At 40.7% G+C, this 14,085-nt stretch overlaps 1 protein-coding gene across 1 annotated transcript; it reads right to left on the reverse strand.

Moving 5' to 3' along the window:
• Window positions 1-10,236: 10,236 nt before the first annotated feature.
• Window positions 10,237-11,175, reverse strand: LOC311101551 (olfactory receptor 6N1-like; the record flags this gene model as incomplete). Its single annotated transcript, XM_084142686.1, has 1 exon — window positions 10,237-11,175. One exon carries the CDS (start codon window positions 11,173-11,175, stop codon window positions 10,237-10,239), a length of 939 nt encoding a protein of 312 aa, XP_083998812.1.
• Window positions 11,176-14,085: the final 2,910 nt, after the last annotated feature.

Here is a 14,085-nt window from a genome sequence, read left to right on the forward strand (position 1 = left end):
CCATGGAATCGGTACATCGAAACTATATTGCAATCTACAGTGCATTCGGAAATAATTCAGACCCCTTAACTTTTTCCACAATTTTTGTACGTTACAGGCTTTATTCTAAAATGGATCAAATGTTTTTTCCCCTCATCAATCTACACACAATACCCCATAATGACAAAGCAAAAACAGGTTTTTTGAATTTTTTGCAAATGTATAAAAAAAAAAAAACGGAAATGTGTCATTTACATAAGTATTCAGACCCTTTACTCAGTACTTTATTGAAGCACCTTTGGCAACAATTGCAGCCTTAAGTCTTCTTGGGTATGACGCTACAAGCTTGGCACCCCTGTATTTGGGGAGTTTCTCCCATTCTTCTCTGCAGATCTTCTCAAAATCTGTCAGGTTGGATGGGGAGTGTCGCTGGACAGCTATTTTCAGGTCTCTCCAGAGATGTTAGATCGGGTTCAAGTCCGGGCTCTGGCTGGGCGACTCAAGGTCATTCAAAGACTTGTCCCGAAGCCTCTCCTGCGTTGTCTTGGCTGTGTGCTTAGGGTCATTGTCCTGTTGGAAGATGAACCTTCACCCCAGTCTTAGGTCCTGAGCACTCTGGAGCAGGTTTTCATTAAGGATCTGTTTACTTTGCTCCATTCATCTTTCCCTCGATCCTGACTAGTCTCCCAGAACCTACCTCTGAAAAACATCCCCACAGTATGATGCTGCCACCACCATGCTTCACCGTAGGGATGGTGCCAGGTTTCCTCCAGACGTGAAGCTTGGCATTCAGGCCAAAGTGTTCAATCTTGGATTCATCAGACCAGATAATCTTATTTTTCATGGTTTGAGTCTTTAGGTGCCTTTTGGCAAACTCCAAGTGGGCTTTTACTGAGGAGTGGCCTCTGTCTGGCCACTCTACCATAAAGGCCTGATTGGTAGAGTGCTGCAGAGATGGTTGTCCTTCTGGAAGGTTCTCCCATCTCCACAGAGGAACTCTGGAGCTCTGTCAGAGTGACCATTGGGTTCTTGGTCACCTCACTGACCAAGGCCCTTCTCCCTCGATTGCTCAGTTTGGCCGGGCGGCCAGCTCTAGGAAGACTCTTGGTGGTTCCAAACTTCTTCCATTTAAGAATGATGGAGGCGACTGTGTTCTTGGGGACCGTCAATGCTGCAGACATTTTTAAGGACCCTTCCCCAGATCTGTGCCTCAACACAATCCTGTCTATGAGCTCTATGGACAATTCCTTAACCTCATGGCTTGGTTTTTGCTCTGACTGTGCACTGTCAACTGTGGGACCTTATATAGACAGGTGTGTGCCTTTCCAAATCATTTCCAATCAATTGAATTTACCACAAGTGGACTCCAATCAACTTGTAGAAACATCAAGGATTATAAATGGAAAAAGGATGCACCTGAGCTCAATTTCGAGTCTCATAGCAAAGAGTCTGAATACTTATGTAAATGAGGTATTCCTGTTTTTTATTTGTAATACATTTGTAAAAAGTTCTTAACCTGTTTTCGCTTTGTCATTAAGGGGTATTGTGTGTAGATTGATGAGGAAAATGTTTAATTAATCTATTTTTGAATAAGGCTGTAACGTAACAAAATGTGGAAAAAGTCAAGCGGTCTGAATACTTTCCAAATGCACTGTATATGGCACAGCTGTCACTTTTTTGGTCCTGAAATTAAACTGGTATACTTTTTTATTCATTACAATATTCTTGAACCACTTTTGGTCTCTAATGCAGGGCCAAAAGACAAGTTCCTTACTATTCCCCCCTTCCACTTGCCTCTTCCATTTTTGCGGTAATGCTGCAATTAGTGAGAATATTTCCCCATATATTAATGTTAGCTGCATGTGTGACATAACTCCACCAGTCCTATTGATGATGTCATCTACAAAGATTATACCTTTTGTAAAAAAAAAAGATATATATATTTTTTAAATCAATTTGTATATTTGAGTTTAACCACAATATTTGTTGTATTATTTGTTCTGTCTTTTCTGTTGGATTAAACTGAAATTGCAATCAACTTTCTATGGCTTATTTTCAAAATTGCGATATTTTGGAGATCATTTCATTTTCAAATAACTGAAAGTGAGAGGTTGTAATCTGAATAAAGGGAAAAAGTCCATTCTTAACATGGGGTGAGACATTCTTACTAATCTGCTAGAGAACCATTTAGGATTTAAGTATAACTTTTGTATGACTGACGTATTTAGTGAGAGGTCTAATGGTTTAATATTTAATCATTTCTGCCCACAGGTGCAGCTTGTGCTGGGGACAATAAAAGGCCACTTTAACATGTGGATTGTTGGCACACAACACATTGCCACAGATTTTTCAAGTTTTAAGGAACATGCAGTTGGCATTCTGACTGTTGGCACCAGAGTTGTTGCCAGATAATTGAATGTTAATTTCTTTACCATAAGCCTGTGTTTTTGAAAAATTGGCAGTATATCCAACCGACCTCACAACCGCCGACCATGTATAACCATGCCAGCACAGGACCTTCACATCCGGCATCTTCACCTGCGGGATCGTCTGAGACCAGCCACTCGGACAGCTGATGAAACTGTGGGTTTGCACAACTGAAGAATTTCTGCACAAACTGTCAGAAACCATCTCAGGGAAGCTCATCTGCGTGTTTGTCGTGCTCACCAGGGTCTTGACCTGACTGCAGTTTGGCAGCGTAACCGACTTCAGTGGGCAAATGCGCACCTTCGATGGCCACTGGCAAGCTGGAGAAGTGTGCTCTTCACAGATGAATCCAGGTTTCAACTGTAGCAGGAAGATTGCATATGGCGTTATGTGGGCAAACGGTTTGTTGATGTCAATGTTGTGAACAGAATGCCTCATGGTGGCGGTAGAGTTATGGTATGGGCAGGCATAAGTTACGGACAATGAACACAATTGCATTTTATCTATGGTAATTTGAATGCACAGAGATACCGTGACGAGATCCTGAGGCCCATTGTAGTGCCATTCATCTGCCACCATCACCTCATTTTTCTGCATGATAATGCATAGCCCCATGTCACAAGGATCTGTACACAATTCCTGGAAGCTGAAAATGTCCCATTTCTTCCATGGCCTGCACACTCAGCAGACATGTCACCCATTGAGCGTGTTTGGCATGCTCTGGATCGACATGTACGACAGCGTGTTGCATTTCCCGCCAATATCCAGCAACTTCGCACAAGCATTGAAGAGGAGTGGGACAACATTCCACAGGCCACAATCAACAGACTGAACAACTCTATCAGAAGGTGATGTGTCGCACTGTGTGAGGCAAATGGTTTTCACACTAGATACTGACTGGTTTTCTGATCCACGCCACTACCTTTTAAAAAAAAGGAATCTGTGACCAACAGATGCATATCTGTATTCCCAGTCATGTAAAATCCATAGATTATGGCCTAATTAATTTATTTCAATTGACTGATTTCTTTATATGAACTGTAACTCAGTAAAATCTTTTAAATTGCAGCATAATGCGTTAATATTTTTGTTCAGTGTATTTGTCAAACAAACCAATGATTGCAAATTGTTAAAAGTAGTCCTTGTGCATAGAGTTGTATGGTTTGTTTAACTTCGAAATCATCGTTTTTTGTTTGACATACATTTTTAAATGAAAAATCTGAGGGTCAGCATTACTCTGTATCGTGGAATTGCCCTACAGCTCGGCTCAGTCCAGTCCCAAATCGTGCGTTTTCACTTATTTGGCTAAATTATTATCCATAGTTGCCTCTTTTGATACAGCCACAGCAGTCTTATAATGGATTGTTACCTTGAATGCAACATTAAGATGTTAAAACATTTAAACTCCAATTGAACTCTGTGACATTTTCTGACATCTTATTTTCCTCTCTCTCACTCCAGTTGTTCTCAGGTGACACGTCAGTTATTGTAGAGAGAACACATTTGACCAGGTGGAGTCAGGCTTCTACTTCATCGCCCTGGATGACTACACCAATGAGGCAGAGGATGGACCAGCCGGTCACCAACTCATCTTATGCCTTACACAACTCAGCAAATATGTATCGCTCCACCTTCCTAAAAGGCCAGTGCCCTATTATTGTTGACCTTTTACCAATTTTTATGGATTGTGGAAGGATTTTAAGTTGGGACTTCGACTCCATACTAAATCTAATTCCATCTCCTGTATTGTTCTGCCCTCTCTATAGATTATGCTGATGCATCAATGTAAGAACCTGGAGATCTTCACTGGTTCTGAAGTAGGTGACGTGGCCACAAACAGTACCTGGGATACCTTGCAGCACTAACACTGTCTGGAGATACTGACCATCGCGCCTCCTTCTAAAACAACATAGGATTTTGAGAAGGGTGCAAGTAGAGGAAGTGGGGAGTTGAGCAGAGATTAATTAGGACAGAGCTCATGTCATTGTTTTAGGTAGAAACTTATATTGAATGATCCACACACCTACTCATTCAAGGGTTTTTCTTTATTTATACTATTTTCTACATTGAGGAATAATAGTGAAGACTTCAAAACTATGAAATAACACATATGGAATCATGTAGTAACCAAAAAAGTGTTAAACAAATCAAAATATATTTTATATTTGAGATACTTCAAATAGCCACCCTTTGCCTTGATGACAGCTTTGCACACTCTTGGCATTCTCTCAAGCAGCTTCATGAGGTAGTCACCTGGAATGCATTTCAATTAACAGGTCTGCCTTGTTAATTTGTGGAATTTCTTTCCTTCTTAATGCGTTTGAGCCAATCAGTTGTGTTGTGACAAGGTAGGGGTGGTATACAGAAGATAGCCCTATTTGGTAAAAGACTAAGTCCATATTATGGCAAGAACATCTCAAATAAGCAAAGAGAAACAACAGTCCATTATTACTTTAAGACATGAAGATCAGTCAATCCGGAAAATTTCAAGAACTTTTAAAGTTTCTTCAAGTGCAGTTGCAAAAACCATCAAGCGCTATGATGAAACTGGCTCTCATGAGGACCGCCACAGGAAAGGAAAACCCAGAGTTACCTCTGCTGCAGAGGATAAGCTCATTAGAGTTAACTGCACCTCAGATTGCAGCCCAAATAAATGCTTCACAGAGTTCAAGTAACAGACACATCTCAACATCAACATTTCAAAGGAGACTGCGTGAATCAGGCCTTCATGGTCGAATTGCTGCAAAGAAACCACTACTAAAGGACACCAATAAGAAGAAGATAATTGCTTGGGGCAAGAAACACGAGCAATGGACATTAGACCGGTGGAAATCTCTCCTTTGGTCTGATCAGTCCAAATTTTGGTTCCAACTGCCTTGTTTTTGTGATACGCAGAGTAGGTGAACGGATGATCTCTGTGTCACGTCTCCTCCCGTTGCTCCCCTCCGGCGCTCTGATTTGCCGGTCTACTGAGCCACCGGTCTGAGCGCAACACCTCGGCAACACCGGAATGGAAACCCAACACACCCTAATGACCTCCAGTGCACCTGCACCTCATCATCTCAACACCACTCCTATTTAGCACTGGACTGTTCCTTATGATGTTGTGTGTGATTGTTTAGCTTCGTGTCATGTATTCTATCTTTGTTATTTCTCTTTGTCATTGTTTAAGTAAACCTTTACCTTGTTAATTCCTGCGTCCTGCCTCTTCGTAAACGTAGTACTCGTCACTCTGCATTTGTAGTTTCCACCGTGAAGTATGGAGGAGGAGGTGTGATGGTGTGGGGGTGCTTTGCTGGTGTCTGTGATTTATTTAGAATTCAAGGCACACTTAACCAACATGGCTACCACAGCATTCTGCAGTGATATGCCATCCCATCTGGTTTGCGCTTAATGGGACCATCATTTGTTTTTCAACAGGTCAATGACCCAACACACCTCCAGGCTGTGTAAGGGCTATTTGACCAAAAAGGAGAGTGATGGAGTGCTGCATCAGATGATCTGGCCTCCACAATCACCCAACCTCAACCCAACTGAGATGGTTTGGGTTGAGTTGGACCGCAGATTGAAGGAAAAGTAGCCAACAAGTGCTCAGTTGTTTTGTCCTCAGTCCTCCTTTGAATGCTGTGTGTACTGATTCAGTTCTAAACAACCATCATCGAGTCCATCCTCACCTCTCCCATCACTGCAACAGATTGTCTGGTCTGCTGAGATCAGGTCATTGACTGCCACCTGCCGTCCATCGAGGTCCTGCACATCTCCAGGACAAGAATGCATGCAGGAAAGATCCTCACCTACCTGTTCTACCACCTCTTCCAAATACTACCCTCTGGCAAACGGTTCAGGTCAATCATGGCCAAAAACTCCCGCCATCTGAACAGTTTCTTTCCCCGTACCATGGCCTTCGCCAACCGGCCAACTGGTCCACGATGACCCTTTCATCCATGGATTTGGCACTCTGCAATATTCATCCACAGACTATGCACCTGGCACTATCATCCCAGAACTGCATGTTGCTCATTGCACTCTGCACATCTATTACATGCATAATTGATCATGTAGCTTATAGTGTTCATAGTGTACATGCTGTATATCTGTTTCTTGTGGCAGCACCATATCACAGAGTCAAATTCCTGTACATGCAAATGTATTTGGCTAATAAAGCTGACTCTGACATGCTTTAAACTGAGTAGCTGGTTTATCATATGTCAGTTTACATTCTATTATTTAGGACTGGTTACAGTGCCTTCGGAAAGTATTCAGACCCCTTGACTTTTTCCATATTTTGTTACATTACAGCCTTATTCTAAAATGGATTAAAATACAAATAAAACTCAGCAATCTACATACAATACCCCATAATGACAAAGTGAAAACAGGTTTTTATAAATGTTTGCACATTTATTAAAAACAAACAAACAGAAATACCTTATTTAAATAAATATTCAGACCCTTCATTATGAGACTCGAAATTGAGCTCAGGTGCATCCTGTTTCCATTGATCATCCTTAAGATGTTTCTACAACTTGATTGGAGTCCACCTTTGATAAATTCAATTGATTGGACATGATTTGGAAAGGCACACACCTGTCTATATAAGGTCCCACAGTTGACAGTGCATGTCAGAGCAAAAACCAAGCCATGAGGTCGAAGGAATTGTCCGTAGAGTTCCGAGACAGGTTTGTGTACCAACACATTTCTGCAGCATTGAAGGTCCCCAAGAACACAGTCGCCTCCATCATTCTTAAATGGAAGAAGTTTAGAACCACCTAGATTCTTCCTAGATCTGGCCACCTGGCCAAACTGAGAAATCAGGGGAGAAGGGGCTTGATCAGGGAGGTGACCAAGAACCTGATGGTCACTCTAACAGAGCTCTAGAGTTCCTCTGTGGAGATGGAAGAAACTTCCAGTAGGACAACCATCTCTGCAGCACTCCACCAATCAGGCCTTTATGGTAGAGTGGCCAGACGGAAGCCACTCCTCAGTAAAACGCACATGACAGTCCGCTTGGAGTTTGCCAAAAGGCACCTAAAGACTCTCAGACCATGGGAAATAAGATTCTATTTTCTGATGAAACCAATATTGAACTCTTTGGCCTGAATGCCAAGCGTTACGTTGGGAAGAAACATGGCACCATCCCTACGGTGAAGCATGGTGGTGGCAGCATCATGCTGTGGGGATGTCTTTCAGTGGCAGGGACTGGGAGATTAGTCAGGATCAAGGGAAAGATCAACGGAGCAAAGTATAGAGAGAACCTTGATGAAAACCTGCTCCAGAGCGCTCAGGACCTCAGACTGGGGCAACGGTTAACCTTCCAACAGGACAACAACCCTAAGCACAGAGCCAAGACAACGCTGGAGTGGCTTCGGGACAAGTTTCTGAATGTCCTTGAGTGGCCCAGCCAGAGCCCGGACTTGAACCCTATCGAACATCTCTGGAGAGACATAAAAATAGCTTTGCAGCAATGCTCCCCATCCAACCTGGCAGAGCTTGAGAGGATCTGCAGAGAAGAATGGGAGAAACTCCCGAAATACAGGTGTGCCAAGCTTATAGTGTCATACTCAAGAAGACTCAATGCTGTAACCGCTGCCAAAGGTGCTTTAACAAAGTACTGAGTAAAGGGTCTGAATTCTTATGTAATTGTGATATTATTATATATATATTTTTTTTATAAATTAGCAAACATTTCTACAAACCTGTTTTTGCTCTGTCATTATGTGGTAATGTGTGTAGATTGGTGAGGGGGGGAAATTATTTAATCAATTTTAGAACAACGCTGTAACGTAACAAATTGTGAAAAAAGTCAAGGGGTCTGAATACTTTCAGAAGGCACTTTATGTACTGTATGAACTGTTGCAGGTAGCAGATTCTCCCCTTTGTGTCTTTATATAATTAAATATCCCCATGTGCTGTGTGTGTGTGTGTGTGTCCTTGGGTTTAATACCTTAAATATTGGCTCCTGTTTGCAATTAGTGGACTCGTTTTATGGTGTTTGCTAGAGCTGACTGTCTGCTTTTCATTGGACAGACAAACGTTGCAGGCTAACAAGTAATTAACTAGCTAACTTTAGCAAGTAGATTCCACTCAACACAATGTATAGTATACCTATTATAATTGATTTCCCAATTAATTTGATTATCAAGCTGCTGGATTTCCCCAAGTCATTTGGCGCTTACTGCTGAAGCCGGCTAGCTAGCTAAACAGACTGCTCTGCAGTCCATCGCAAACAGAAGGCTTGTAAAAGCCAATCACAACAGTGGACTGGCCGATGGCAGGAATTTGTTTGTTCTTCCATCACTCCAGTGAAAGTGACCAATCTAAGGTTTCTAGACACGCACCCACCTTTAAGCCCACCCCCATCAGCCTGAAATCCAAACCCAAAGGTGCTAAGACTTGAGTGAGAGCAATTTGAAAAACAAATGAGTGAAAACTTGACAATGACAATTGACTATTGCTGGTGGACAATTTAATGCATTCAAATAAAGTTTATTTGCTTACAGTTCTATATGTACGGTTTAAGACATAAAAAAAAAAATCTGTGGCAACGATGTTCTGCTTGCTCAAAGTCACAATTGCAAGCTCTCAAGTTGAATTTGCACTCTCGACTAGCCTGCGCACTTGCGGGACCCCATCCTCTGCTCACTCGACCACATTTCTTCTCTCTCGACTCAGTGTTTGCAATGATATTTCATCTTGCTCGCATGAGCCATCTTGTGCCTGTTCGACTTTTAATCGGATTTGACACCATAGATGACCACTCTTCATATTTTCAAGCATGGTGGTGGCTGCATCATGTTATGGGTATGTTTGTCATCGGCAAGGACTAGGGAGTTTTTAGGATAAAAATAAATGGAACAGCGCTAAGCACAGGCAAAATGCTGAACCTGGCTCAGTCTGCTTTCCAACAGAAATTGGGAGACAGATTCACCTTTCAGCAGGACAATAACTTAAAACACAAGGCCAAATATACACTGGAGTTTCTTACCAAGATGACATTGAATGTTCCTGAGTATCCTAATTACAGTTTTGACTTAAATTGACTTGAAAATCTATGGAAGACTTGAAAATAGTAATGATCAACAACGAACTTGACAGAATTTTTTTAATAGTAATGTTCAAATAATATACAATCCAGGTGTGTAAAGGTCTTAGAGACTTACAGCTGTAATCGCTGCCAAAGGTGATTCTAACATGTATTGAATACTTATGTAAATTAAAATATAGACCATCCTTTGGACAGAACATTAAAAACATCTGCTCTTTCCATGAGATAGACTGACCAGGTGAATCCAGGTGAAAGCTATGATTCCTTATTGATGTCACTTGTTAAATCCACTTCAATAAGTGTAGATGAAAGGGAGACAGGTTAAAGAAGTATTCTTAAGCCTTGAGACAATTGAGAAATAGATTTTGTATGTGTGCCTTTCAGAGGGTGAATGGGCAAGACACAAAATGTAAGTGCTTTTGAACTGGGTGCAACTCAATAGGTGTTCTTAATGTTTTGTACACTCAGTGTATATTCTACATGGGAAACTGTTGTGTGAAAAAACCAGCAGCGTTGCAGTTCTTGACACACACCAGTGCACCTGGCACCTACTACCATACCCATTTATTTCAAAGGCACTTACATTTTGTGTCTTGCCCATTCACCTTCTGAAGTGTGCTACAAGTAGTCTATTCTTGGAATATTTATAAATCACTTTTCCAGAAGAGGGCAATAGATAAAGAAATAAGGGGCAATTTAACCTTGCAACAGTTTTGGAAGATTTTACTTTTAATTTTGTTGACTTCTGATATCGGGAAGTGTCCCTGTTGTGTAAGATCATGTAACTAACGTCTCATATCAATGATTTTATGTGGATTACACTTTCTAAAAACTGCCCTTCTAATTTTCTGGAGGTTAAGTCCATATATGACAGGGTTTAACACAGGTGGTATAACAAGGAATTGTACAGCCATTGCATTACGCATATTTAGAGTAATATTTACCTTATTTATCCACCCTTGCAAAATGTCAAATAGAGTCACTGTGATGAAAATAACCATTGTCAATAAATGTGGTACACATGTCTGTGTGAACTTAATCCTTCCCTTAGCTGACTTTACACAAGACCTTACGATCTGACAGTAAGAAAATGCAATGAGAAGTATCTGTAAAAAATGAACCGCTATTAGACAATAGCTCCAAATCCGATTGATGGTAATGGGTAAACATGAATGGTTTACTATAGACATATTGTCACAGAAGAGTTTATCAATGCGAGATCCACACAAAGGAAGTCTGGCAGTTAAACTAACTGTTATGAGTGCTATAAATAAAGGATAACACCAAGAAAATAAGAGTAACTTTCTAACAGTTAAAGATGTCACAATGGTATGATATAGTAGTGGTCTACATATTGCCACATACCTGTCGTAAGACATCACTGTTAGGATAGAAATTTCACACATGACAGATGTGTATATTACATAGGCTTGAGTCAAACATCCACCATAAGATATCACCTGAACATCTGACTGAAGGTCCAGTAAGAACTTTGGGTAGAAACCAGCAGTTCCATACAATCCATTGACACATAGACTACACAGAAAGATATACATGGGCTCATGGAGACCTTTCTCCTGAATGATTGTTATGATCAGAGTCAGATTCACAGTGATGATGAGAAGGTATGTGATAAGAGACAAGATAAAATAGACCGATTTGTTGTTAAATGTCTCTTGTAAGCCAAAGAGATAAAAGAACTTGACTTGGGTTGAGTTCTCCATAGCTTTTGTTAGTTTTCTTCCTCTGGTCAATGCAGCAATTCTTAGTCCTTACAAGGCTTGAGTGTGTATGGATGTGATGAATTCAAGTGTGAATCATTTGATTCTGTGTAGGCTCAGAAACTTGTGTCCATGAAATGTCTTCTTGCTTGAGAGAGGGATACAGCTCCAATAACTTGTCCTACTAGCCTCTAAATATATCATAGTGTTTGCTCACATGGGATTGTAGTGTCAGTGTCAACATGTTACCTCTCCATAGAGATGGATCTATATTGAGTTTATGACAAGCAACTCATTTGATTCTATTTACTCTATGGGATTGTAGTATTAACCCAGCAAACAGGGAACGTCGTAAGGACATTCGGCGATATTCCCATTAGGTCCCTTTAAGGCAGCGTTTCCCAAACTCGGTCCTGGGGACCCCAAGGGGTGTTTTTTTTTTTGCCCTAGCACTACATAGCTGATTAAAATAATCATATAATAAATAATGTAAGTTGCTCTGGATAAGAGCGTCTGCTAAATGAATAAATTGTAAAAAAAAAATTATGTAATGGTTATAAGGTGGGCTTACCTTTGACACATTTACATCAGTTCATCCACTGTTGTCAATCGATCCAGACAGTTTTTCATTTCTTGATTTGTTATATACTTAGATACAGCAGCCTCTGGCAAAACTGTCAATTTAAGTAAGGAATTCAAAGTAATGAGCTTCTGTTTTTTTTATTTAAATAATAACAATACAAATGTATTACATTTGTAAAGTGCTTTTCATTGTAAAATAATAATCTCAAAGTGCATAAAATGAAAGATAAACAAAAAAAAGACTACAAAATATATATAACCAAATCATGAAAACAACAATCAAAGTCTAGGAGGATGGGAAGGCTCATAGAGCTGAGTCTTAAGGCCTGTTTTAAAGGCCCCAACAGTCTGAACAGCCCTGAGATTGTCAGGAAGGGAGTTCCAAAGGCGTGGTGCGTGGGAGCAAAAGAAACAACCCTCTATTGTGTGTATCCAGGTCCTGGCTACATGGAGCAGTTTGACGTGGCTTAAACTTAGGGTGCGTGGAGGTTCATAGGGGGAGAGTAGGTCTGACGGATAGGCAGGTCCGATGCCATTTAAGGCTTTGTAGATGAGGAGGAGAATTTTAAAGTCAATTCTTTGAGGGACAAGTAACCAATGAATATCAGCAAGTGAATAAAAGGTAAATGACAATACGTTACAAATTAGCAAATTATTTACATCTGATTTTCACCATCCTTACCCCCATTAATTATTGTTACTATAAGTATCAAAACTGGACATTTTCCACATTTTGTTGTGTTACAGCCTGAATTTAAAATTGATTAAATTGAGATTTTGTGTCACTGGCCTATACACAATAACCCATAATGTCAAAGTGGAATTATGTTTTTAGAAATGTTTACAAATTAATGAAAAATGAAAAGCTGGAATGTCTTGAGTCAATAAGTATTCAACCACTTTGTTATATCAAGCCTAAATTTACATTTTAGTCATTTAGCAGACGACTTACAGATAGTGAGCGCATACATTTTTCATACTGGCCCCCCATGGGAATCAAACCCACAACCCTGACGTTGCAAGCTCCATGCTCTACCAACTGAGCTACAGGAGGCCTAAATAAGTTAAGGAGTAAACGTGCTTAACAAGTCACATAATAAGTTGCATGGTGTCACTCTTTGTGCAACAATTGTGTTTTTGAATGACTACCTCATCTCTGTACCCCACACATACAATTATATGTAAGTTCCTTTAGCCGAGTAGTGAACTTCAAACACAGATTCAACCACAAAGACCAGGGAGGTTTTACAATGCCTCACACAAAGAAGTAGATGGTAAATGGGTAAAAAAAAAAGCAAACATTGAATATCCCTTTGATCATGGTGAAGTTATTAATTACATTTTGGATGGAGTATCAATACACTCAGTCACTACAAAGATACAGGCGTCCTTCCTAACTCAGTTGCCGGAGAGGAAGGAAACCGCTCAGGGATTTCACCATGAGGCCAATGGTGACTTTAAATCAGTTACAGCTCAGCTGGTAGAGCTCGGCGCTTATAACGCCAAGGTAGTGGGTTCGATCCCCGGGACCACCCATACACAAAAAATTTATGCACGCATGACTGTAAGTCGCTTTGGATAAAAGCGTCTGCTAAATGGCTTATTATTATTATATTATATTATTATTATTATTTAATGGCTGTGATAGGAGATACACTATATATACAAAAGTATGTGGACACTTAGTGGATTCGGCAATTTCAGCCACACCCATTGCTGACAGGTGTATAAAATCGAGCACACAGACATGCAATCTCCATAGACAAACATTGGCAGTAGAATGGCCTTACTGAAGAGCTTAGTGACTTTCAACGTGTCACCGTCATAGTATGCCACCTTTCCAAAAAGTCAGTTAGTCTAATTTCTACCTTGCTACAGCTGCCCCAGTCAACTGTAAGTGCTGTTATTGTGAAGTGGAAACGTCTAGGAGCAACATCGGCTCAGCCGCGAAGTGGTAGGACACACAAGCTCACAGAACGGGACCACAGAGTGCTGAAGCACGTAAAAATCGTCAGTCCTCGGTGGCAACACTCACTACCGAGTTCCAAACTGCCTCTGGAAGCAACGTCAGCACAAGAACTTATCCCAGGTGCTTCCTAGTAGTTGTTGTTCTTTAGTAATTGATTTAGCTCATGCTTTCTTTCTTTTCTCTTCTCTTTTTTTGTTGCTCCTGGAGGGAGTATTTTGGTTAAGTATGTGGACGATTTGTTGGTTTGCTCACAATCAGAGGATATATGTCACTGGGACACTTGGGCATTGTTGATTATTTGGGGGAAGAAAATTGTCATAAAGTTTCCCCCAGTAAAATGCTATTATGCCAGAGCTCCTTTA

The sequence above is a fragment of the Coregonus lavaretus genome (assembly GCF_964263955.1).
Source record: "Coregonus lavaretus genome assembly, chromosome: 26".
Taxonomy (NCBI): Eukaryota; Metazoa; Chordata; class Actinopteri; order Salmoniformes; family Salmonidae; genus Coregonus; species Coregonus lavaretus.